This window comes from Tinamus guttatus, unplaced genomic scaffold (assembly GCF_059628265.1).
Source record: "Tinamus guttatus ecotype Peru unplaced genomic scaffold, ASM5962826v1 Tinamus_guttatus_pri_ptg000056l, whole genome shotgun sequence".
Lineage (NCBI taxonomy): Eukaryota > Metazoa > Chordata > Aves > Tinamiformes > Tinamidae > Tinamus > Tinamus guttatus.
The window spans coordinates 6,050,954-6,078,582 of NW_028288590.1; the positions used below are offsets into that span (position 1 = coordinate 6,050,954).

At 38.4% G+C, this 27,629-nt stretch overlaps 1 protein-coding gene across 1 annotated transcript; it reads left to right on the top strand.

Moving 5' to 3' along the window:
• Positions 1 to 151: 151 nt before the first annotated feature.
• On the top strand, positions 152 to 26,715 carry SGK3 (serum/glucocorticoid regulated kinase family member 3). Its single transcript, XM_010222386.2, has 16 exons — positions 152 to 351; positions 5,014 to 5,097; positions 6,963 to 7,035; positions 9,673 to 9,748; positions 14,975 to 15,062; positions 16,360 to 16,409; positions 17,110 to 17,167; positions 17,912 to 17,995; positions 18,091 to 18,222; positions 20,332 to 20,444; positions 20,675 to 20,711; positions 20,831 to 20,917; positions 23,130 to 23,225; positions 23,583 to 23,738; positions 24,871 to 24,960; positions 25,362 to 26,715. The coding sequence occupies exons 1-16, from the start codon at positions 187 to 189 to the stop codon at positions 25,530 to 25,532; spliced, it is 1,560 nt and encodes a 519-aa protein (XP_010220688.1). The 5' UTR covers positions 152 to 186; the 3' UTR covers positions 25,533 to 26,715.
• Positions 26,716 to 27,629: the final 914 nt, after the last annotated feature.

The following is a 27,629-nucleotide window of genomic DNA, read 5'->3' on the forward strand; positions in this document are numbered from 1 at the left end:
CCACGTGAAGCAGTTTACAAGACTGTAACATTTATAGCTCTGTATATGCATAATACACTGTATTTCCTGCCAGGAAAAGTTCTTGTCTTGCAGGTTTTAGCACTGTGCGTTCCCCTGCCTGATTTTTTGTTTTATGTTCATTTTAAGATTACATGATGGAATTCACGTTTTTTCAAGAAAAGCTGCATGTCCTGGATCAGTACCGTTGAAGCTGTCTTGTTTGTGACACCTCAAGCAGAGTCTTGTGACAGATTCATCAGAAGAATATATACAATGGATCTCAAAGAAAGCTGCCCAAGTGTTAGCATTCCCAGCTCTGATGAACACAGAGAGAAGAAAAAGAGATTTACTGTAAGTGTATAAAAATATAAGCATTGTAAGCACTAGCCTATGCATTTTCCTTTATGTGTTACTTGGTTTTGCTTGTAAGCTTGCTATTACTTTGTACAGATTACAGAGATCCATTCACTTGCTCTGGTGAGCACTGGCCATAATAAACATCAGGCTCTGCAATATGAGAAGCTGTGAATATTTCGCAGTGTTTACCTGTATTTTCTGCAGGAAGCATTTGGCTTTATAGATTTCTGATGCCTTTTTCCCCCCAAAATCCTGGCATTTTCTCATATTAGGTCCATAAACATCCTAAATATATAGATAGCATTTTGTTAACAAAGCAGATTGAAAATTGGAAAGTTGCATGATTTTACATGAAAAAAAATATGCAAGGAATAAGTGTGTGTGTGTGGTGGTTGTGTGGTGTTTGTTTTTCTCGTTTGTTTTGCCAAGACTGTTTTCTCATAGATACCTTATGCTCACCTTTTTGGAAATACTTTTATTTTTTTTCCCCATTCCTTCCCATTTGCCATTTCTTTTGCCTGTTAATCTTTTTTGCTCCCCCTTTCCTCTTTCCATCCCTGTCGTTCTCCTCCCTCGCTTCCTTTTTTGGCCTCCTTGTTTGACTTGCTTTGTGGAAGTGAAACCTTTCTGTTCCGAGGTGAAACTCTTTGCAGTGCAGACTGAAGAAATGTAATAGTATGGGGTGGGTTTTGATCTTGCTTTGTATGTCTACTAGGATATAAAGACATCATAATAATTCCTTGAAAAAGTTTGATCTGTTTCGTTGCTCTTGGGCAACTTCTTCCGAGCCTGTTCTACTTTTAGTTTTTTTGTGTGTGAATTAGTCACTCTTCAAACGTGGAATGTAAACACCCTTGGACTTGATTGCAGCCTGAAAAATATAACAAAACAAAATTTTACTTTGGATTATTTATCTGTCTTTCCTCCTCACCTCCCTTCCTCAGTGAAACAAGAATGCAATTTGATTAGCCTAAATATTGTAGTTTATCAAGATGTAATTTGGGGCAGGGGTATGCTGGTAAAGGGAACAAACTAAAGATAATTTAGTTAATATTCTAACTCGTGTTTGTGTGTGAAGCTCAAAGTAAACCGGCAGGAAAAACTCCATAAAAGTCTAACTATTCTTTTCTTTTTCAGTAGAACTGGTTTGTTTTCCCATCTCGGTGCTGGCAGTCTCGTTGTTAAATGTGCCAGTGTGGTACGGCTCTGGCAGACGGTAGTGTCCTGATTTCTGGGCTGATTTAACTAAAGGAGATCTGTTTGACAACCTTTGCAGCTCAAGGGGGCTTTCTCTGGGTGCACCTCCAAGACAGCTGTTCCAGCCATAGGAGGAAACTTCAGAATTTGGGGAGAGAGAAAGAAAAGAGGGGATCCAGCCAGGCTTGGGCTCTGTGAAAATACACCTCATCTTGGCCTCTCCTGCTTTTTACATTAGGGAGCAATTGTCAGCCTGACAACAGCTGTTTTTTACAACTAAGCTTTTGAGCTTTATCATGTTTATTTTAGGATTTAATAACAGAAGTGTGGGTTGTGCTTTGTGGTTGGAACTGTAAACAACAGAGTGCCACTGTCAGTGGCTTTTGCTTTTCACCAAAACCCCAGAAGAGATGATGAAGAGGCCCATGAGTACAGGAGGGATGGACCATGACAGACAGACTCTCAGCTCTTAACAAAGTTACAGTCTGCATAGTTGTCCCTTTTTGATGGTGATGTTAGTGCTGTTTCTGTAAGAATATTAAAAGCCTCAGAGTGAAAGAAGAGGTTAAAAGAGCATAGACTAGGACAGATTTCAAGCAATCATTTTATATAATCTTTCCCTTATCACATATCTGTGATATGCTAAAATGATTACCAAATCACATGCATTATTTACCACCACTGCTTCTAAATTATTAATGTTGGCACAGAGAAAAAGGCAAGTGTAGGCCGCTTAGCTCTTCTTTCTTCTGCACATTTTGAAGAAAGCAGTCATATCCCTGTGCAGTCCTTGTGTTGGAGGATGGAAATCGTGGTAACCTGCTTCCTTATTATACACAGTCTGCTTCAGTGTCTCGCCTTTTTTTCTGAATGTTCACTGTTCAGTTGCTTCCTGAAAAGAGGCAAAATAGTTGCTTTGGACTGTATCTAGGCAATATTAATTGCTATTCTGTCCTTGCTGTGAAGCTGCTGCACTTACTGTCGCCCAGTTTTACCGAATAGCTCTATTTTGGATTGCTTGCTCTTATGTCTAAACTGTTTGATCTCTGAGGATAAATTTTGTTCTTCTGATGCGTTTTCTTGTCTCCTCTCACACCCCAATCACTTAAAGACTCCTTGTGAAATCTCTTTCACTGGTTCTGTTCCTCTCTTTAAATCTGAAACATTTGTCTCAGGTGGTTGACACTTGTGACCTGTAATACCAAGCCTCTGCTCCATTCAAATCGTGGAGTTTTCTGATTTTTGTTGACAAAAAATGCCTCTCAGCGCTTGCTCTCTCTTGAAATTGAGAATGATTCTCCCTACGTTTTTGCTTACCTTTCCATTTGAATATTTAATCCAGGAGTGTGAAGCTGTTTTGTTCCAGTGGCTGCTTTCATGAAGAAATCTGTCTATCACATCCAGAAATAACTGAGACCTGTCCAATCCAGATCTGGAAAAGGGGTTTATCAGAATGACAGTGTTCTATGGAATTTTGTTGTTTTTCCTCCTTAAAGTTTTACATTATTTAGCTACAGATTATTAGTTGTGGATATATTTTTGTTGTTGTTGTTTTGTTCTTTAGGAGTTTTCTGAGACTGGTTTTGGTATCATTGGATATGAATAGGTAGGAAAAAGAAAATCTAGCTTCTCTAGAAACGAGCACAGCGATTACCTCTAAATTGTTACCTGTGTCATTGGTAGAAATAATTCAACCGAGAAGTTTGTTAAATTCTTTGTAGACAGATATAGTGTGTATTCTCGTTAGTTGCTGTGAGCAGTGTTGGACTTGCACTTCCCTCTTTGTGGTGGACAAGCGCTCGGGTAGTGCTGGCAATGGGACGGCCTCTCGCGGCCCCTCTGCCTTTACACATGCTCGTATCGAAATCCCGCCTGTCTACCTGTTGTTGTGGCTGGCTGTTCCAAGACCAAAGACCTTGCTGGGGTGTAGGGGTAGGGATATCATTCTGCATCCAAGGTTATCCTGGCTTCCACAGTCTATGCCTCTTGTCTCATGGATTTAAGGCCACATCCATGGCCTGATGCTTGAGCTCATCGACACTGCAGTAAAGGGGACTGATGAGCTCTTGTGGGGAGGCTGTTACTTGTTTTTGTTTTTGCATGATGTGGTTGATGTAACAGGAACTTGGTCAGGAGGGCAATACTTCAGACTCCATTTGCAGCTTTTGCTGCTCACAGCCCTTGGGCAGGCTCTAGAAGGCTGCGTGTTCATGTATGCTGCGACATGTCTAGCTCTGTAAAGGAGGAACACCTTTCTAAGTGAAGGCTCATCAGCATGTTACTGGAAGCTTCCCTCCAGCCTCCTTGCCCAGTGTTTCCCAGAGTGAGGGTAAGCATTTGAGCGATGGCCACAGCATGAACGGGGCTGAGGAAGCCAGCGTTGGGGCTGCTGCTTCCACTGAGGTAGCTACAACGCGGCTACGGAGCTGCTGCTGCCGGGCAGAAGGGAGCAAGGGGCAGGCGGAGCATCCCGGCTTTCCAGAGCAGGAATTAGCAGCCTTCTGCTCCCCTTTTCTTGATGCACTTCTCTCCCACAGGAATAGTCTTGCTCCTTTTGGAAGGACAAGAAGGTGGAGAAGGGAGTTCAGCTAGTTGTGTATGAAGGAGAGTCTTGCTTAGGGTCTTGCTCAGAGGCGGGAGAAGCCTTCAGGCCATTCTGCTGTGCATCAGTTTTATGAGAGCCACGTTTTGCCTAATATTAGAGTTCTCTTCTGCCATGGGATTTGAACTGTGCTGCAGGTTGCATCTATTTCTCCCTGGAGTGTTATTTAATCTGTGCTGCCTCTCAGCTGCAGCAGTGGGAATTTGTTTTGTTGTTGATCCCTCTCCCCCGCAAAACGATTGTCCAAGTCCCCAGCCATCTACTAGGATTCTGGCTGTAATATATATATAACATGTATGGGCTGTCTATAGTTTGTATGGCTTGTATTGGCTTGTGTATGACCGTAGTATGTATTCAAGATATTTTCTTTGCAGCTTCCTTCTGTATGTGCTTGGTCTCTTGGTTTTGATTATGGCAATCTTTGGTGTTTAAATACTTAAATTCCTTTAATGGATTATTCAATTGTCAACAAATGTTATAACAGAGCCTGGATTACTTTAGAGCAAAGTAGACCAAAATTCTTATATTAATGTCTTCAGCATGTGAGGAATTTGATGGCTTTCTCCACACTTCTGGTATAGTCTCCTGTCACTAGCTTCATGTTGTTACAAAAATTCATGAAGCCAGCTTTATTGTTGGTTTTGTTTTATTTTGCTTTTTGTATGTTGAAAAAGGTAACTTTTTAAAAAATCTTTTGGATTGGTGTTTACATTACTTTGTTACAAGAATTGTGTAGTTTAGTGAATATATTTACGTAATGAATTTAACAATCTGCCTTTTTTTCATCCCGAGTTTAGGCCTAGTGGGTTTTCTTAAACCTTGCTCTTGGCGTTAACTTTATTTTTGTGTTACTGCAGGTTTACAAAGTGTTGGTCTCAGTTGGCAGAAATGAATGGTTTGTCTTCAGACGATATGCAGAATTTGATAAACTCTACAATACGGTAAGAAAAAGGGAGGCTAAGGAACATGCCAGAATAGTAGCCAGTAACACTCGTTTGCTGTGCTGGAGTTAATTGCCTCGTTGAGTAGTTTGAGGCAACATTCAGCAACTGCAGGAGCCTGTTTAAACAAAACGTGAAGGTATTTTTGTTGTTGTTTAAACTCTGGTTTGTTTGAAGTCAAAATTCATTTTTTTCATTGTTGCTCAAGATTGTTGTCTAGTGAGGGAAACTTCCAGTTTCCTGCTTTTCAAAACATCTGAAGTGTGTGTGTGTATTTGCTGTAGGAAGAATCATTCTTCAACAGCTAGATAGGTGAATGATTTTTCCTTAATAATTGTTTTATTCCCAACAACTGAAAGCAGAAAACAAATTCCTGTATAAACTTTCTGGAAAGTCAATTGTGGCAATTCCTGTCTGCCTTTTTCTAACTAAATTACATGGCAATGGTCTAATTTTATTATCATTATTATTATTATTAATAATAAAATAGAGCTCTTCATCAACTGATGGTGACTTTTTTGGTGTATTACTAGAAAAGGATTTTGCACTTTTTACATAAGGGGCAAGCAGGGATTATACCTACTTTCAAAGCTAAGCCCTATATTGGTACTTTTCTGTTGCTTCATGTTTAGAGCCCATTAATTATGTTTTAACAATAGAAATAATTATTTGTGATTTGTTATATATATATGTATATGGATGGAGAAACCCTATGAGAAACAGGAATTTTTCCTTTCTGCCTTACTGTATCTCTATGATGTGTGTGGGACACCACTATACAAATGCAGGTGCTGTGAGCTTGGATCTATCTTACAAAGTCTGAGCAGAAGTCATCCAAGATGCACCATGCCAGGCTTTTGTATGACTCTTTGGATAGGCTTGGAGATGATTTGGAGACAAAATGTCCCATTTTCAAGACCACCAGAATGCTAAAAAGACATTTTGGTGACCATGTTTCTATCGCCACTTCTGTTTCCATTATGATTGACATTTCTCTGAAACTCGTTCATCCCTGTTTTGTTCTCTAATGTGTGTAGAGGGGGAGCTATCTGGGGAAAGGGAGGTGATTTTGTCAAATTTCTGTTCTTCATAATTCATATAGTGTGGCAATCCAAGTTCTTGGTGGACTAACTGGAGGAGTTATTAACACTTGTAAGGAAAGAAGAGGTGTATGTTACTGTATAAGAAAACTTACTCTTAAAGATGATGAATAACATGGATCTTCCTGCAAACACCCGATGAAGTGAATGTCATCAAGACTTTGCTCGTGACACGCTTTTGATAAATTCACTCCTCTATATATAATCTCAATCTGATTACCAAATATAACATACAATTAAGTTTTCAGGTGTAGGTTATTATTTCAAGTATATCTTAAAATGATAGCCCATAGGTTTTTCATTTATTAACAGCTTTGGCTTAAGGGGTAGACCATTTGCTGTTCCTAAAGCTTAGGATAGGAATGTGATTTGGATAGGAATGTGGAGGGGACCCAAGGACCCATATCCCCAGCCAATTTAAAACCTCACACGTACAAACAAGCAAGTATGCAAGCAAGAAAAAGAAGAAAATAGAACAAAAAAAAAGGGAAGTGAGGTAAATGGTTAAGTGGGAATTCATTTGAGCAATACTGCACAAGATAGTGCATAGCCTTCTAAAGTCAGCCCTTGGGTTTTAAAAGGTACGTGACTTGCCTAAACAAGCTGAGTGCAGGCTATTTTTGCTCAATATATGAATAGAAGATGGCAGAGAGCAGCAGAATTGCTAATGATCAGATATTCAAACATCCTCAGAAATCAGAAATAAGATGCGATGATTCCTAGACACTTGCCTGTGCACAGTCCAACTCTGTGTTTTATTTTCAGCTCAAGAAGCAATTTCCCACTATGAACTTGAAGATTCCAGCTAAAAGAATATTTGGAGACAACTTTGATCCTGGTAAGTTACAGTCATTTTATTCATTATGCTGGTTTCTTTGTGCAACTCTGGACCTATTCCAGCCTGTCTGAAGCTGTTTTTGATCAGTTTTACAGTAGTACCAAAGCAGTGGCTAAAGCACAGTCAGTCATGCTTAGTCATGGACATAGGTTAGCATGGGTCCTCTACCATGTCATCTGGAACAACCGGCTCCTCAGCTGCCTGGAAGTTTCTAGCAGTGCTTCCTCTGCCAGCTCTTCCAGAGAACTCCTCGCAGCCCTGGCACGTTCAGGGCTGGGAGAGATGCTGAACTGGCATCTCTGCAATAAAAGCCAAAAAAGCAGGTTCTTGTAAACATATGCCTAATACATTTTAACCTTGCCGTGTGTGACTTTTCCTCCTGGAAAATGGAATAACTGAAGGACTTATCTGAGAAGGCCTTTGAACTCCCTCTATCTAAATGTGCTTCCTTACACAGTTTGATGAAAATGGACCTCTTCTTCTTGTTGTTCCCCAAGTAGAAGCCACTCCGATACAAAGCAGTGTGATCCAGTTGGGAGCAATGGGTCCTAGTTGAGTTTGCTCTGCCCACATCAAAATACTGATGGAAAGTTGCTTTTAAAAGGATTTTAAGTAAGCCTAGCACCAGTAAATGGCAGGCGAGGCCCCTGCTCTGTGTATTTATACTCTTCATTCCGGCCTTTTTTGTTTAAGGATCTTCCTATTCGTTGCTGGAACCCCCCGTGTCCTCTCCTGCCTTGCTTGGTGCTCTGCCTTCTCTGAGATCTGTGTTGTTGTTTCACCTCCTCCTACACCTGTTTGAGGCTTCTCACCTATCCCTTACCTAAATTCAAAAGGACCCAAACGTGATGATCTTCTTGGGATGCATTGGTTCTATTTAATTATTTATTTCAGCCATCTTTATTTCTGGCTGTTACCCCGTTATTTGAATCCCGACTTGAAAGTTCCTTTTCATTTTGTATTAAAATAATAAAGTGCAAACATCCAAGCTTTCCCCACTCTGATTTCTTCTGATGAAAATAGGAGGGATTTCTAAAAGTCCTTCATATAGTGCAACTAGATGAACTACTTGCTTGGCTTTCTGTTTCCTTGGAGTTCTCAGAGCTGGCTGAAAACTTAGTCAAGGCATGTAATCAGTCTCTTATGCAGTCAAATATATAGGTAGATATCTTGGAGACCAATTTAGGAAAATGTTGCTCAAATATTTGAGAGCAGTTAAGGGTATATTAAAACTATATATGTGAAACATACAGTCATAATCCTCAGACTTGTTTTAAATTTCCAGGAACTGTCCTGAAATCCTTGGAGCATGAGAAACAAAATTGTGGGGCAAGGTAGAGAGGGAGCCACAATGTTCATTTAAATAATTATTTATTCTAGCATTTATTAGAGCTTTGATGTAATGTTTCTGCTGGTTTTTGGAATGACTTACATACTTCACAGATTTTGAAAAGCTATTTTACTTGTCAACTCATGCTTGTATGTGCAACTCCAGTATGCAGAATTGTACATTGCAGTGTGAAAGTACAATAGAATAAAACTGTAGAATTTTCCAAACTCTACCAAAAATACCTCCATCTGTTGCAGAATGTTAGAAAATCACTTTAACAGCCTTTTTTAGTTTCAGTTAGGTTTTTTCAAAATTAACTGTGTTTTAATTGTAAAAGCAGGACGGAGAGAAATTGCAGAATCCAGGCAGAACAAAAACTGGAAAATTAGAGAATACCTTTTAGCTGAGGTGATGCAGATGTTTTATTTTCAACAACATAAATAATTCTTTAGGTTTGGAGAAGTCAGTTGCCTTCTATATACATGCTACTGAAATTTGCTGATTTGGTAACTCCCTAGAAACCTTTTGCAAGTTTGACTCTGTCTGGTGTTAGTAATTTGGCATATTAAGTACCCTAAAAAGGACTTAGAGATTTTTTTTTCAAGAATATTTGAATTTATCTATACCAAAGAGTCTCATTAGAATACCCTAGTAAATTAATTTGTATGAGGAAAGTGAATGATTCCTATCGATACGAACAATAAAAGAGAATATATTTCTGTTTTGCGCTTTATTCCATGTTTAGATGTCTTTTTCTATTTTAAGTCCTGCTTGTATCTTCCTATACTGCGAAAAGAAAGTTAAATGTTTTAAGCTGGGTGGGGGTGGAGTTTCTTAGGGTTTCTTTTTTAATAATAATGTCCAAAATGGAAAAGCAGCGTTTCATTTACCTTCGACGCTCACATGTGAGCGCCTGCTGGCTACGCGGATTGAAATGTGCTTCTTGCTGGGACTGCTCGTGTCAAAACTCGACTTGTGCCCCTGCAGTCGAGTTTTGCGGGCGGCTTCTGGCCAAGCAGCATCGGGGCCGGGCGGACTCTGCTCCGCAGGGTTCCCCGTGGCCGCCTGCGGGTCGGGAAGCGCCTTGGGGAGGTCTCCTCCGCCCCCCTTGGCACATGTCTGTGCTCCGGTTGTGCCAGAGAGAAGCTGGAGCTCTCGCCTCCCCTCTGCGCCCTTCAGCGCCTCATTTCATACCTAGAGCCAAGCCTGTTCTGATATATATTGAAGTCCTTAAAAAATACCAAATTTGAAAATGAGTCTTTTTCATGAGTTGACTGATTATTCCTAATAAATCTGTCTTTTTTCAGATTTTATTAAACAGAGAAGAGCAGGACTGAATGAATTCATTCAAAATTTAGTTAGACAGCCAGAGCTATGCAACCAGTAAGTAGTTTCATTTCCATTTTGTAAGGACTCTATAAATGACATGGGATGCCAAATACGAAATTGCAAATTAAGTACTTTTAACCGGAAAATGCATTGTATCTATTCAGTACTTTTAAGTACAATAAATAATCTTTAATATGGTGGTTCTTTCCTATAAGAAAAATCTAAACAGCAAATGGTTTTGTTTTCTCCAAACTTACCTGCAAAGCAATTTGCAGACATCTCACTCCCTGGTGTTCAGCTCATGGAGGGCAGATTCCTCTCCTGCTGTAGAGCAGATGTTTGTTTCGCTGCCAGCTGTGGTGCTTGAGAACTTCACCATTACTCACTGATGAGGTTTCCCTCTGGGGCTGAGTTCTTGCCCGCATGCTTCTGGTAGTGTAATTCAAAATGGTGTTAGTGCCCTCCAGAATACAGGCTGGTGAGGGTACCAGGTTAGCACGCTCAGGTAGGTGGCCCGGGCTGACCAAGAGTGTCAAGAAGCATGTGAAGAAGTTTCCACCGAAACTGTTCTTCACACTGTACGTGTTTTAACCTCTTTAGTGGGACAGTGGTCACTGCAAAATGGTAATAGTGCCCTAAGCAGCTCCAGTCAAATCCACTTTTGTGTGTGACCTGGTTTGGAGCGTATTTTTTTTCCTTCAGTTCAAATCTATTCCTAATCAGTTTAAACTAAGAGGTAAATATATCCTTGCAGCTTTCCACATTGCTTAAAAATAGAGAAAGAGTGAAACTCTACATTTGGCTTCAGCTTTGAGCAAATTTCATCAGTGCATCTGCTCTGCTTGGTTTGTCCATCTGTGCAACCTGTGAAACTGTTCATTTCCCACAGAAAGCAAAACAGTCTCCAATGGGGAATGCTTCTGCACAGTGCACTCAGATGTGTTTTTCCAACAAGTGAGCTATTTAATGTCCTATTAGCCTGAAAAACATACTTCCTTTTTTTTTCTTTTTTCCTTTTTTTTTTTTTTCCTAGCGTTTTATGTATACTTCCTTGTGACAAGTGGAAAAAACGTTCAAACAAAACAAGGTCTTCATGATGAGATCGTTTTCCAGCAAAGGAAATAGTGTCAGCTTGCTGATCATAACATTGTTCTTCTCTGGGAAAGAATGAAAAGCAGTTTAAAATAACTGCTGTTGGAAGCTAATCTGTTTTGTTAAATTGATAAATAGTCTTAAAAAAAAAAAGTATTTTTCCTACAATCCCTCCCTTGTTTGGTTGTCTGTATGTTCAACTACCAAATAGTTTGTCTCAAAATACCTTATATTTGTTTTCCAAAGGTAAAATGGTGTTTTTCTAATATACATCCAAAAAAGTGTGCATTTTTTTAAAGAAAACCCAAAACAAACAAAATGCAAAATCACTTACCTCCTTAATTTTTCATGCACTTTTAAGTGTTTTAGTCAAATGTATGTGTAGCTGAATCTAAGTTCTTTAACAGGCACTTAGCCTGTCTGATCCTTGAAAATTAACTTAAGCCAGTATTAAAAAACAGGGACTGGAAAGACTTTGGTGCTATCAAAAATGTGTTAAAATAAATAGCAATAAAAAGCTTTATAGACAGAATTCCATAATAAAAAATTAAGTTAGTATTTTGCTGTTTTCGCATTTCCATGGGAGAAAAAAAATCAAACAATTGATTCATAATTCAATGCAAAAGCATTTCATTCTATCATATTTGTGGTGTATTTTTTAAATAACTGTGAGATACTTTTATTTTTTAAGGAATTGGCTTTCCTTTTTTTGCAGTACCCCATTGCAGCCAATCTTATTAATAATTATATCATCTGTGACATTTCTACGCGCTAGCAAATGCTAACAGTGAAGAAATACCACAGGTTGACATTGTGGGTGTAAAGGAAGGGTTCTTTGGTGGTATGGGAACGGTAGAAAGCAGGGGGAGTAAAAACTGTTGGAAACTAGTAAAGGGATACGTGGCAACTTTACAGATAGCCCCATGCTTTCTTAAACTATTCTACTCTAATAAACTCTTTAAATTTGATACTAGGTAAAATAATTTAGTAATACGCAAGGAAGACTTTGAGCACTCTGTGTATTCTCAGAGAGGTGTAAGGTCGTCCACCTTTCTCTAAATCTTTTCAGCACAAAAACCAGTGTCAGGATGTCAGAATTTCAGTCCTGCTTAGGAAAACTCCTTTACTGAAAATTGGAGGATGCTTCATGACAGCTTCCTCACTTCTGTAAGGGAAGGCACCTGAGTGTCTAAATTGAAAAGCATTGTTTTTTTGTTTGAGGGAGAACTTTCTGTCATCGTCAGAATATAGACACTGCAGAGAGACCCCTGCTCAAATGCAAGTCTTCACTGAAAAAAAATCCTAATGTGTTTAATGGTCTAGCAGAACACTTTCAAAGAAAAAATGTTTGAAACCAGATGTATAGTAATGGATGCGTTAAAAAGGACTATTTTGAAATAGTCATTACTTAAGTAGTTCCGTAATGAAAACCGGCACATTTGCACAACTCCCAAAGAAGATCCTGCAGCCCCTTTAGGAAATGAGTTACCAGTACCTGAAGTGAGAACTGGGGTCTGTATTTGTTCCCCAGAGAAGTATATTTGTGTAACTAAGTGTAACTAAGTTTTCTGTTTTCAGAATCAGATGGATTTAGACATGAATATAAAAGTCTGAGATTATAAGATTGTGCGGTCCATACTGGGGAGGGGAACCTCTCATTACATTAACCTTTTTCTTCTAAAATCTTCCAATACTTTATAGCTTTTGGTGTCTGCATTTTGCACAGAAATACTGCAGGTTTTTAAATGTGCGCAGAGAAGGGGAGGGAGCTGGGTACAATCCTCTAAATGAAGCCTCTCCTGGACACTAAGGTCTTGTCCCTGACAGTCTTACCATTTCACTCCAAAATCCTTGTAACTTCTTGGGCTTGTTCGTGTTTGAGGGTATGCCCACAGTTGCTTTGTGGCTCTGTGTATTTACATAGGCAGTCTAATGTATGCTCATATACTTGCCTTCTATATCACAGAAGAGCCCTATTTAGGCAGATCTTGGGACTCCTTCATGGATTTTGGAGGTAACGCATGAATATATTTATCCAATCCCTCTCAAAAAGCTAAACAGAAAACACTTGCTGCTAGGTATATTTAGCGTTCCTTTTTAAACTGACTCCACAGTCCTTTTAATTTCATAGCTAGAGCTATTAAGAGTAGTTCCAGTGCTCCAATGTGTTTTAAAACACATTGAATTTATACAGAATGTGATCTAATATACCACAGAAATCTTGCCAATCTGTACAGCATTTTCATGATGCACTGCAGTCTTGTCTAAGGACGTGGTGCATCGGACTTTTTATTTTTAATCACTTCTTCATATAATTTCCTCAACCATTAAAATTATGGGCGTGATCATGGAACATTGATCGGTTTTGGCTCTGGCTGCTACATGTTGTAGAAATTGTAGAATACCCTGTGGCTGCATTAGCAGCATTGCAGCCTGAGCTGATTTTGCTATGAACTCACTCGTGAACAAAGTTACTATAGTAACTATTTGAGGTGTATTATACAGTGTGCTCTATTTAATCAGCCAGTTGTCTGAAATAATGCAGAAAGGTTTTGTTATATTGCGTATAGTGAAAAACATTAATCATCACTTTTTATTCATGATATCCAAAAGCTGAAAAACGATGACATCGTGGGTCCGTATTACTACAGTGTTCAAACCACATATTTTTTTTGTATTTCTGGACTCAAAATACAAAACATAAAATACATAAGCATTTGGAATTTATGTAAGTAAGATTGGAAGTCTTAAACTGAAATGGTGTGAAACTGAACCGTCTTGTCACTATATTTTAAACACAAAAGGTTGAAGATAACTGAAGTAGATGTCAGGTGGGATTTAGAAATGCCAGATCTCCCAGGTGCCAAAGTCAACTGGCGTGTGGCAGGAGTTGGACTCAGAAATGCTAATATGAAATACAGTAACTGGAGAATGTCAGAAACATCTCTCACTTTTGATCCTCACTTTACATACGGAGGGCGAAGTAGATTATAGATAGCAAAATAAGTGCATCTGTTTCTGTTATAAAACTATTTATGTACACTAATGGTAAGATGAAAGGGCAGCTATATGGTAGGACAGTGTTCTTGTACTGAAGGGCTCATGCAGAAATTGCTGTTTTGGGGTGGGTTGCCCTGAGACCTTCTCAAAGAGCTTAATCTCTGAAATTTGGATATGATTCCTCTTTAGTAAACTGGCAATCTTTTGTTGAGCTGAAGGAAGTTGAAAGATTTAGGGCATCTTTTTGACTGGTAGGCAGGATATAAGTGATACCCATCTATTTAGGAATTAATGTCCCAAATAAAGTAAAAGTATCACCTATTGTGCTGTCATTAGGATGTTAAGTGCTTTTTAATGTGTTCCTTTGTTAGCTTTGCTTCCTGGGAGCAGGTTCCCAGAATTGTTTTTTTTTTTTTTTCTCTCCTCTTTTCCCCACATCTTCCTTCCCTAGCTCCCACCAAAATAGAAGGTGGATACCAGTGCTGCAGATAAAACTTATCTCCTCAGATACTACCAGAGCTTGCAGTTTCTCTTGTCAGTCCCTGAAGGATAGTAGATTTTGTCTTGCTGCTGGCTGGAAGGATTTGCTACATTTGTCTTGTTAGCACACAGCTGGAATTCATAGGGATGAATATTCTGGTTAAATGATTGGGAGCAGGAGCATTACTACCATGTACCTCTCAGGATGTGCATCCCTATGGGCTATAGATGATGTATTTCATTCTGTATCGTAGGCACCATCTCATTAATTTTAGAAAATTAAAAATGACACTTAATTCTTCAATTGTTGAAAGAATTTTTTTTTTCTGGCAGTTGGTAGACAGTTGGAACTTGAATAGTTATTTTTCTTCTAGTAATTACCTTTAAATGCAGCTGTGCAGAGCATTTTCTCATGAAATCTTTATGAACATGTGTATTTCACCATGTCAGACTTTCATAAGGGGAGATTTTTTTACATTCATCTTCTCAAGTGGAAATTTTTATATATTATATACAATATTTTAACCAATTGAGTTATGTTGTTACAAAAGTGTTTCTTGTATGCTATCCTTAATTACTGTAATTTAAGTGTAAACTTTATGATGAGGAACTCTTTTGACCATCACTGTTTAGGGTATTATTCTTCATTTTTATGGCTATAAATCATGTAGGTTACTGGTGTCCCAATGCCGTTAACTGTGTTTCTAGCCCAGATGTCAGAGCATTTCTTCAGATGGATAACCCAAAACACCAGTCAGATCCATTCGAAGATGAAGATGAAAGGAGCACTCAGAAGGTAATAAAACAGAGCTATACAACATTCTTCTAAACTTTATCTAGGTTAGGGCAATCTTAAATGTATTATTTACTGAAAATTACAAGCTGGTAAATCACCTCTGTGGTCTTTTAAACAAAATTTTTGCACCATGGACTGTAAGGTGTTTTCAGATGTGAGAGAGAGAGGTTGGTTTGTTGACAGTGGTGTTTGTTTTTTTGGGGCACAGCACTGTGTCCCAAGCAAGCATGCAGCAGTGTCTTCTAATTTAAAACATTGTTTTCCTCCTCTTCCTTTGAAAAAGACTTTTAGTGGTGTGGAAAACCTAAGTTTTCAGTAATAGATTAATGATGGGTCATGCCACAACAAAAATCAAAATAGGTAGAGAGCTAATGCGTAGTCCTGAGCCATGCTTTTTAATAGAAAATCTCTCTTTCTCAGCTGAAGTGGTGAAGTTAAATGAAAACAAACCCTCTAGGAGACATCATAAAACATAGTACTTCTTGGAAAATCTATGCAGCAATTATTTCTTATTATTGCAGTAGTCATAGCTATTGCCTTTGTCACAGCAAAGCTTTCTTATTTTCTGTCCTGCCCACGAGGCTGCCTGCAGATTACTTGTTTTTGAATACAACTTATCTCTCCCTGGTAAACTCCCAAAGTGCAGTGAAAACATTGCTTTTCTTATTTAAAACCAAAATGTAATGGAGAAAGCTACTTAAATGGAAATAGCTTCCTCCTCTCCCTGTAATTTCCAAACTCTGCCTGGGTGTGTACCAGTACTGGCAACACCTCTGCCATTCCTGGAATTCAGCTAATTAACCTTTAATATCAGGATAGGAAAGGTTGGTGATTTATTATTATTATTATTACTTTTTTTTTTAAGTGCTATGTCTTTAATTAGTTTCTTGCATAAGCAGTGGATTATTTAAAATAACGTTGGCAAGATCTTGGAGAATTCAGGGGAAAAAAAAAAGGTAGAAAATATATTCCTAGAGCAAATGAAGAAAGAGTTAAGTTTTGGATGAGTAAGAAGCTATTAACTTAAACGGGCTGATGTAAATTTTTGTTTCTAACCATGCCCTCAAGATTCAGACACAAAATTGTTTTCATTAGCTTTAGACTTCAATATGATGTTTATAGAAATAATACTTTGTGAAAAGATACTTAGGAAATGCCCAATCTGGATGTTAGATATACACTTAAATATCTAATATAGCAAGTGTGGAGGTTTGTAGTAAGCAAATTATTAGACTATTTTGAAATTAATTTTGCTTGAAATGTAAGAAAATTTAAAAAACTTTCTTTCTCCCAACAGTTAAACTCTACCTCACAGAATATCAACTTGGGACCATCTGGAAATCCTCAGTAGGTTTGACTGAAATATGAACTGAATGTAATTGTTAATAGCATGAAAAGTTCTCTGGTTACATTTGTTGATTTGTACTGCTCAGGAGGAAGTAAAACATTTAATCCTATTTTAAACCTTTTTTATCTTCACCTTCATGTTTTCCTAATTTGCTATACTTTTATTTAAGGATATCAAAGACGACCTTTCTTTTCTGGGAGGGGGTCCACAACTGTTAAGAAAAGAATGTGAAAAGTTTATGAAAACAAGTTCTTTTTAATGCATGACAAAGTAGCAAGCTACCATGTTGATATTACAGATGGAGTCACTGTACAGTCATAACCTGTGTCTTGTTTGGGGTGTTCTGTGGAGTCTGTGTGAACCTGCGCTCTCCTCGCCTTCCTGCAGGGATGGCTGCTCTTTGGGTTTTGCTCTCCTCACTGACCTGTTCTTTGCTAACAGGGGAAGATGTGAGGCCTGATAGGTTGCAGCCAGAAAGGAAATTTTGAGAGTATTTCCCTTTGGAATCAGTAAATGAAGAGGTGAATAGTGATGTAACTGTTCTAGAAGTTGAGAATATGGATAATCATTTTGGTGACAAAGCTATTTCTTATTTGCACTTGTTTACCAATTCCAGTGCTATAAAAGCAGACTACTGTACAGCTGCAAGGTTTGCGATTTCTCCTGAAATAACCTGTCTCCTTCCTGAATGTCTTTCAGTGCTAAGCCCACAGACTTTGATTTCCTGAAGGTTATTGGGAAAGGCAGCTTTGGCAAGGTGAGCTCCGCAGCGCTGTGCCTCAGCCTGGCGCAGGGCCCTGGGCAGCTCCTGGTGCCTGGAGCTGTGGCGTGGGAGCGGGGCTGCTGGAAACTGCTGCCCGTCGCAGAGCCCGGCCACCTCCTCTCTGGGGCGGCACTTGGCACTCCTGTGCCAGAAGAGCAGTTTTCTTTCCTTGTCAAGAGCAGTGGGCACCCTCTGTCTCCCCCAGAAGGGAAAGCAGGTTCTCCTGGGCTTGTGCAGCAGCTGGAGCTCAAATCCTCCATTTCCCTGGGTTGGGATGGACTCTTTTGTCAAACACCGAGCACTGTGAAGCAATGTAAGCAACAGCCCCCGCAAAAGTGAATTTAAGATTGATGCCCTTCAGAGAGAGAAAATGTAGCAGACAAACTCTCTTGGAAGCTTTGTTTTCAGGTTATTTTAAATCTGAAAAGCTTTTCATAAATTTATCTTCAAACAATTTCAACCATTTTTAACAGTTTGCATCTCAGAAGATGGATTCAGCAGGTCCCAGAAAATAATTGTTATAATTCAGCCCTTCATGATGTCACTGTATGGGCAGATTTTACTGAACTGTAAGCTGACTCCAAGTTTTCTCTCTACTGGTAATTGTACCGTCAATTGACTCTGTTAAAAGCAAAGAAATTGTAGTGTGAACAAATAGCATGCTAGAACTATAAATTTATTATTAATGGAATATGAACTGCAACAATCACCTGTCTGTCTGTCTTTTGAATTTCACAGGTTCTTCTTGCAAAACGAAAACTGGATGGGAAATACTATGCTGTCAAAGTGCTGCAGAAAAAAATTGTTCTTAACAGAAAAGAGGTGAAGACAAACATGCTTTCTTCCATCTCCCTCCCCTTCTTTTCCCTTATTTTTTTTTCTTCCTGTTTACTTATAGACATTTTGCTTCCTTACAGCAAAAACATATTATGGCTGAGCGGAATGTGCTTTTGAAAAATGTGAAACATCCTTTTTTGGTGGGATTACATTACTCATTCCAAACAACAGAAAAGCTTTACTTTGTTCTGGATTTTGTTAATGGCGGAGAGGTATGCACTTACTGTGTTGGGATTTGGGTCTCTCTGTTCAGCTAGTTAGAGATGGGAGAAACAAAATACGCCTTTGCAATGTGCTATGATAAATATTCTCCCAAGTTTTGAAAATCCTGTTACTTTATTTTTTGAATAATGATTCTGTAATAGGCCTCAGTAACTAAGTAGACTCTGATACTCTTTTTAGCAACACCTTTAAGCTAGAATTTATCCATGGTTGTCAACTATAAAAACCCTCTTTTTATATAAAAGATAAAATACCCTCTCAGTTCTGTGAAGTTATCTCTATTATGAATTAATGACATGTTGACAAGTTTCAACATGTAGAACTGTCTTTTGCTCTTGCATCTGTGTTACTTGAGATGCAGTCTTTCAAAAATGGAAGAGAAGAAACAGGCAGCAGAGTTTATTGCTTTGCTTTTATTGGGAACCTCAGGATTGTTCCATGGCTCTGCACGGTCTAATTACTTATTACCAAACAGCCTAATCCTCAGGATTCTTTTCCTTGAAGCAGTGCTGTCGAATCTGAGTCGTCAATAAGTAACCTGGGGAAAAATGTGAAAAGGACATGAGAAAGTCTGTAAATGTTTAAGTAAAATGTTCTGGACTTGTTTGTCTTTTAGCTGTTGGTTTTCAAAATACCAAGTACTTCCACAAATGCTCAAGAAACTTGTCTGTGAAATGGCTGAATAGCTAATGAGCATGCGAGAAGGACATAAAATGTTGCTTCCATTTCTTTAAAAACTATTATGGAAAATCAGAGATATTGCAGACTAGTAACATCTGGATCTGTCTATCAAATTAATTGTACCTGTGATTGAGAGAAAAAAAAATAGTGAAAAATCCTTAAGAATTATCCAGCATACTACATGCTGTAAAGAGGAGCTGCCTGTCTTCTTGCTTACAGTGCGTTTAGTCTGGCAATTTATTGATATGAAATTTTTACTTCTAAAAGGTCGTACAGCTGCTTAAGGCAGGACAGTAACGCAGTGAGACAAGATACTGTTGTGTAGACAGGACTCTGATAGCTGAAGGAGCCCGTGAGATGAAGGGGTGGACTCTAAAGGAGCAAGGATTTAGTTGTGGCATATGCTAAAGTTTTCTAGTATGGCCCCGCAGCTGCCTAGACAGAGGGAAGTTTAAATATGTTGACTCTTACTTTCCCAGCTGGTACAAGTTTGTTTGTACATTGGCATGGCGTGAACTGGGATACACCCTCATGGTCCTGTGGCCTGCGGCTTCACGGTGCCCCCTGGAGCATCTGTGCCCTTGGATGATCAGAGTCCAAACTTGATGGGCCGCTCTCTGGTCTGATTAATTTAGACAGTCCTAGCAAAACCCTGGTGCTCTGCTCCGAGTCCTGGTTTGCAGCTGGGCTTGGCCTTCTCCCAGGGGAATCTGACACCTAGGCAAACTCCAGTACAGTCCGAAACAACTCTCAAGGTTGAGTGAGGTCGAGGTGCTTGGAAGGGCAGTGTCATACTTTCCAAATAGGCAGAAAACATTCTCGATTTTTTGTTTGTTTAAAAAATATATGTGGTACGGTTTAATCTGTATGAATATGATTTAATCTTTGGCCAGGTTTCTGTATCTGTTCAAACTATTTGAAGCCAGGGGGTTGTCTGCAGTTGAGAGAATGTGTAGATTAACCCAGAATATGCATCTCCACGGATGATCGACGTATAAGTGATCTCCAAATGTAGTTAGGTAATTACTTACATGCAAAACTTTAAATAGCAACATATGCAAATAAAAGGTGGCTTATTTGATAGCTGCTTATATTTCCTTAGGTAGCATGATTTTATCTTGTCTACCTCTGCTCTTGGGACAGTGATTTAGTATACTTACTTTTGACTAGTCTTGTTTTTAGGGGTCTGTCCTCGTGTGTTTAATAAATTCCTATATATTCCTGAGCTACAGAGAGAACAGGAAGTGAGGAAAGGAGTGACAGAAGTCAGCAGGCAGCAAAAGCAATTTCATTTCATTTCACATTAAAAAAAAGGCATGAACAGTTAAATAAAAACACATTTTTTTCTGTTAAAATTACACCTTGCTAACTTGATTTTTTGGGGTATATTCTTATTTATTTCTTTACCTTTTTTACAGCTGTTTTTTCACTTGCAAAGAGAACGTTCCTTTCCTGAGCACAGAGCCAGATTTTATGCTGCTGAAATAGCCAGTGCACTGGGCTACTTACACTCCATAAATATTGTATACAGGTAAATTTCTTAAACATATTCCCGTCCTGTAGAGGTATAAAAAGACAAATTACCAAATAAAAAATACTACATTAAGTCATCTTATAGGAAATTTGAATAAAATGACTGCACCAAATCTTAAAGCTTTCTTTCTGCTGAAGAATGAAAGTCCTTCCTTGCCTTTGAAGCTTTTGTGTTAGTGACTCCTGATTGGAATTCATGAAGTGTTCTTTGGTTTTGTTTTTAAATAGGGATTTAAAGCCGGAAAACATTCTCCTAGATTCACTGGTAAGTATGCATCATTATTTTTTATATTCTCTAGACTCTTGCAGATTTGACATTTCTATCCACATGTAGCCACATGTTGAACATGTTCTGTTTTTAAAATGCTACTCTTTCTTAAACAGGGTCACGTTGTGTTAACAGACTTTGGACTTTGTAAAGAAGGGATTGCAACTTCTGATACCACTGCAACTTTTTGTGGGACACCAGAAGTATGTTGACAACTTCTGTGTTTTTTGCCGTTTTATTTTTAGACTAGTCTTACTAATATTTGTGTGATTAAAAAAATCAAATATTCACTTTGTGTACTTTGGACATTCGCATTTTTCAACAAGTCATTCGTAGCTTCCTGAAGATTTGTTCTTTGTCCTTTTCTATTAACACACAGAATCCCCTGCCTTCCACCTATATCTGCATAACCTATCCATTCCTTCCTCCCTCTTCCCAATCCTGTTCACACATTGTATTGCTTCCCATTTTTCCTGACTGCTGGCTAGATACAGCAGCTGTTGCACAAGCTCCTGGGGTAACAAATTTCCTTGAACAGAATTGCTAGTATGAAGCTACTTACCCTAACCTGACAGTGATTTTTATTAAGTTTATAAAGACTTAACTTATATTAAGTTTATAAACACTTGAGACCTGAGCAGATTTTGTGTATAGATGAAGCTTTGAACTTGCTTTGTGAGTTTATTTGGATTGGTATATTATCAATATATCAGTAAGTATTAAGAGCCTTGTTTCTTTCTATGAGAAAACTAAACTGGAGTCCTTAAATTCCAGAGAACTTCTTCAACATTTACAATGGCTTCACCAAGCGCTGAATGACCAAGAACACCAAGATTGGCTCAAGCTTGATGGCTTTAATTTTATAATTAAATATAAATATTATAAAGATTATAATATAAATATTATAATACAAATATAAAATTGTAATCTTACTTTAAACTACAGAAAGAACTTTGAAGATAGTGAGGGGTGGGTGAGGAATAGTATTTAGCTGGGAAAGCAATTGAACTCAAAAAAGGTAGTGTGTGACAACAACTTATGCTACTTATCCTGAGAGAAAGAGACCATAAAACTGAGCTGAAACAATATTTGTTGAACATCCTGGAAGGTTCAAAGGACAGTATATACAATGCTGGTAACTGGACCTGTTTGAGGAAATATTAAAAAACTTAAAAACTTAATCTACACACTTAAATAGAACTTGCATGAATTGCAACATAAGAGGATGCTAATATTATTGCTTAATATGAATTCTTCAAAATATTCAGCTTACACATAGCAGCTACATATTAGCTTTTTTTTTAATTTAAGATTTAGATTCAGATCTTTCAAGATCCTGCTAGAAGCATAAAGTTCTTGTCAGGATTTCTCAACACTTAATTGAGTGACTTGATGAGTTCTAAGATCTAAAAAGCTCAAAGGAGGTTATGAAAGATTTCAAAGGAGGTTATGAAAGATTAGAAAAAACTTAAGTAGTTGAGTTCAAAATACTCCATTTGTTATTCATGCAGGGGCATCTGTAAACAAATAATTTGGAGGACAGTCACATTCACAAAGTGTGAGAAATACTGATCTATTTAAACTGCAGCATTCAGATCCCCTCATTACAGTGATATTTGTGCCTTGTCTATCATCTGTTTGTCAAATTACTTTTCAAAATTTGGATAGTGGAATGATCCAAATGGGTGTTCGGATCATCTGGTCTTGAGAGGAGATGAGGTTAGAAATTGCCCATATGCAGCAGATCGGGGCGGAGGAGATGATGATGCAGCCGTAGTGATTTTATTCTGTAAAGAATATGTCTATAAAGAATATAATCGTGTGAACTGTGTGTTCTCGCTCTGCAGAGTAGATTAGTGCTGAGATGCTAAACAGATTTCTTGTGGGGCAGATGGAGACCAGTCCGCCTTGTCGGTCAGTGTTTGATGGTGTTGCGTGTTCAGCCCGTGTCCATCATCCCTGAGGAGAATCCCTCATCCTGCATCGGGGATGAGGGATTCAGGGGCAGAGCAGGGCAGCAGCCGGCTGGCTGGGAGAGGGGCTCTCTTGCACTGCACATGGGGAGATGCTGCCTCTTCAGAGTGAGCTCCTTGCTTTGTTCCAGCTGTCAAAGGTGCTTCACTGTCTCTGTGAACCTACCTGAAATACAAAACCAGCTACACTATAGGGGTGGCAAAGCAGCCTGGCAAAATCATTGTGTATGGAAAGGATTATTTCAATTCAGAAAACAGTTGTCCTAGTTGGTAAGTGGCCAGATGGTGAGGAAGTATTTGCCAAGTTTGTTAAAGTACAAGGTAAATATTTAGCAGTCTTATAATCACCATAAAGTAATCTCTTCTAAAGATGCTTCTGTGATGTGACTAAAACCTAGATTTTCTTATTGCTAGACTAATGCTAAATTTGCTTGTTTTTTAGTATCTTGCACCAGAAGTGATTAAAAAGCAGCCTTATGACAACACAGTGGACTGGTGGTGTCTTGGTGCAGTTCTTTATGAAATGCTCTATGGACTGGTATGTATTTAATGTGGGGGGAGTAGCAGGGGTCGCTTCCCCTGCCCCATGTGATGTAACCCTGGAGTTAACCCAAAAGTGAACTGGCTGATATGCTTCATTTTAATGATGAACATTTTTTCTTTTGATTTTATAAGACAATATCTGTTTTTTTCCTCTTGTGGATTTTTCTTTGCTTCTCGAAGTTGAAGTTAATATGAAGTTAATAATTGTGTGATAATTGAAGTTAATTTGAAGAGGTAGATTTCTTTTTCATTGTTAGCAGTTCTTATTTCTTATAGTTATCCATTGATAAGAAACAAAGTGATTGAAAAAACTGACTTTAATATTCATGTATAATTTCACTTTTATTTTTAGCCTCCTTTTTACTGCCGTGACGTTGCTGAGATGTATGAAAATATTCTTCATAAACCCCTGGTTTTGCGCCCAGGAATCAGTCTTACAGCCTGGTCTATTCTGGAAGAGCTTTTGGAGAAAGATCGGCAAAGCAGACTTGGAGCAAGAGAAGACTTTGTATGTAATATCTGAAATTATCACGCCATACCTCATTTGAAGGAACATCACTAAATTTCTGTCAATAGCACAAGTGTAATAGGTGGAGATAGATACATACAATAAAGAATATTCTCTATTTTTATCTCCCCACTCCCATATTTTTCTCTTTTTTTTATATATGTGAAGACATTTGTGTCTAACAAGCCCTGAAAGGTTTCAGGGATAGGAGACATGATTTTTGTGAGATATCAATATTCTGAGTTTCATTCTGCAGTTTCTGTAAGTACCATGAAAGAAAGGAAACACCGTTGCTAGTGTAGTAGTTACTCAGGTGTGCTGAGATACACCATTTGATGCTTGTGGTGAAACTGGGGGATAATGAAAAGGAGAAGTTACTTTCTGGTAGTGCCAGTATAACTGGCTACATCAAAAATACTGTTGCTCAAAGCAAGAGGAAGGCTAGTAGCATGCAAGCAGCAGCTCTTTTTAATCAGCTTTAAAATAATAGCATGTGTTTTCCCAGTGTGAAAACAAACACTTTGTTTGCAAAAAGGTATTCAGAGAAAGCATAAGTATTCTGAGAATGGTGCAGTGAGGAGTGACCAAGAGGAACATTTTTTTTTATCTTCCCCTCACTGTGAGCTTTTCACAATTTTCCCACAGCCTCGGTGCTTGGACATGTATTGACCTTGTAGTGAAGCATTTAGATTACTAAGTTGTACGTGTTTGTGGTGTGGAGAAAGATGAACGGGTAGTTTTGTTTGGAAGGGCGTAGCTTTTTGCTGCCTCCCAACTAGAAGCATATTGCAGAGTTGTTGCAGCAGCTGCCTCTTAGCGATGTGCTTTATAAAAGCTCAACAACGTGGATGAGGAGCAGGAATACTAACAGAGAGCCTTCTTGTTCTGTGCTTGGTGTAAGATGGTGATTTGAACAGAAGACTGGAGCTGATAGGAAAACGAGTCTGTGGAGCCATGCTAGCAAATTGTAATTGCTCTTTTTGCCAACCACAGTTTTTATTGCCAAGTAGACTCAGTGGCTGAAGAACTTGACTTCTGTAGGTTTTGTTTATGAATGCAATCTAAAGAAATACTTACTGTGGTACGCAAGATGGATTTCTGCAACAGCTAATATCTTTATTCCTTACTGCAGCTTGAAATTCAGAAGCACCCGTTCTTCGAATCTCTCAGCTGGACTGACCTTCTGCAGAAGAAGATTCCACCACCATTTAATCCTAATGTGGTAGGTGCTGCATGTTGTTTTAAAAAGTTTGTGCCTGCCAAGTCTCTTGCCATTTGGAAAGAGTGTTTTTGTATCAGAAAGATGAAGGCTTGGAACCCATCAGTGCTGACTGCTCTTTTGACATTTAAGAAACAGCTGTTTCTTAGTATTTCTAAGGCTTGTCAAATCATAAATGCATGAGTAGCCTTGGTCTAAACTCCCGCCCAGGAGAAGCAAACAACCTTTTGATAGATGTTTTCAGGCGTTGCTGCTGTGTGGTTCCTTTAAACTTTCTATACTTATAGAAGATTCTATTTCATGAAGTAGAGAACCTCAAGAGTTAAACTGAGATCTAAAGGACAAGCCTTTTTGAAAAATACGCATTATTAATATGAAAAATGATGCATCTTTGTGTTTTCTAGGTTGGCCCAGATGATATTGGGAATTTTGATGCAGTGTTTACAGAAGAAATGGTCCCATACTCAGTTTGTATTTCTTCAGATTACAGCATTGTTAATGCCAGTGTCCTAGAGGCAGATGATGCATTTGTTGGGTTTTCTTACGCACCACCTTCTGAGGATCTGTTTTCCTAGGAAGTTAAAGCCAACAGTATTTGGAAATTATGGGTTGGACTGAAATGGCAGGATTGTGAATGCATTCCAAAATAGTGTAACTAGTGCCTCATTTTGTATGTAGGTTTGAAACCTATGAACAAACTTTCTGTACTGTATAGGAGGAATTTGGGCATTTTGAATGGCTTTCTTTGGAGTTTGAACTGTTTGTTCCTGCTGCAGAAAATATTTTTAAAAACCTTTAAAAACTGTTCTCTACATTCATCTATTTTTTAAGCAAAAACACTGACTGTTCTCCCCAATCCCTTCAGGTTTACATTCATACCTATGTAAGATTTGACTGGTTCAAACAGTGGCAAATCTAGAAAATTTATAAATGCCTTTGTACCTATTTACAGTGACTTTGTGCTTGAATTGTAACTATGCAAATTGTCTTTTGTATATCATTGTTTATAAAAAGATAAACTTTTTTCTGTCATATTAATCTGAAATATAAATTAATTTACTGTCAGCACTTAAATAGGGATTAATTTAAGTTAAGACTGAGATGGTTAAAGGTTTTCTACTGAATGAAAAGCTGTTGCTCATATTTGCTGAAGTACCCAATTCACTCAACTGGATTGTCTGAGGTACAGGGGACTACTCAAAGCAAGGATGGAACAAATTAACTGGATTGATTTGGTAACATTATTGGTAACATTTTCTGTCTTCTTTTTTTTTTTCCTCTCCCTGAGATAAGTATGTCCACATTTCAAATGCATTAAAAATATTTTTGGTTAAAACTCTGCTTTTCCAAAGATATAGCATGCAATAATCACTGCTAGTTTAAAAGGCAATCTTTTTTTGACCTTCTGGGAATAGGGTGAGGAAATCATGCCAAATATTAGGGATTTCTCACTGATTTATTGGTTTTGAAACACCGATATGTTCCCAATGGATTGTATTTCAACATACATAACTACTTGTCTTTTTCTATGTCCCAGTTTGCACTATTTTTTAATCTTCACTTGATAATTACCTTGATAATTTTAAAAATGTGCAAAACTATCAGTATATACTTCTGCTAATATACACACATATGGACAAACCGATAATTCTGATCAGCTTGTGTTTAAGGAATGTTTTTAAACAATGCAAAAATTGGCTTCAGTTATAATGTAACTGCCTGTTGTGGTAGTAGTTTATATATGTATATATATTCATATATATATATATATACACACATACACACACACACACATATATATATAACTTGTAAATAACAACTCGTTTGTCTGTTGCTTATGAAATGCTGAGTTTTTTGTTAATAAATATACTTCAGTGAAGTGCCTTGATCTGAGAGGTCTGCTGAGTCACAGATTTAGAAATTGTAGACAAATGCCAATATTTAAATTGACAGTGGTCGTATGGTTTGAATTTTGGCAAAGAGAAACATTCAAATTGCATCATGATCAGCCTAAGAGTGAGAACACTGGGGAAGAGCAGTGCATCTAATCATAATTTGCTTGAAACAAATGTTACGTCAGCGATGAAACTGTTAACAAGTGCAAGCCCCAATGGGATGAATTCCTTGCTTGTCTGTCCTTTGCTGCAGAGAGCTTAGGTGATGGACAACAAATATTACACAAGGTGTCAGGAGGGGTAGATGGATAAAATACATGAGGCAACACTGGATGGAAGGAAGGAAGGAATGCATCACTTCTTGGGGGGAAAGGAGTTGTGGTGGGTTTTCCACAGTTCCACCCTGATTCTTTGGAGAAGTTTGGTAATAGCCATATAGCTGTTTAAGAAACTGCGGCAGTGGATTCGTTTAGTGAATTTGGTAGCATAGAGAATCTTGCCCATCTTTGAAATGTGTGCCTTTCCGAGGGCCTGGAAGGCAAAAACTGATCTTAAGAAAGTAGGCATCGCTTCTTACAGTTAATTGCCCTCAGAAGGTCCCTGAAATGATTCCTTGGGCTGCTGCGGGCAGCAGAACTGCCTTCTGCTCCTCTGCTCCTTCCAGCACTGAGCACAATCCCATCCACGCTTTTTGCTGCTTCCAGCCAGGGAGTGCAATACTGCAGAGCGGTGGGAAGGGGAGGAGACGAGAATGGGCTGCTGCCGTGGGGCTCGCTA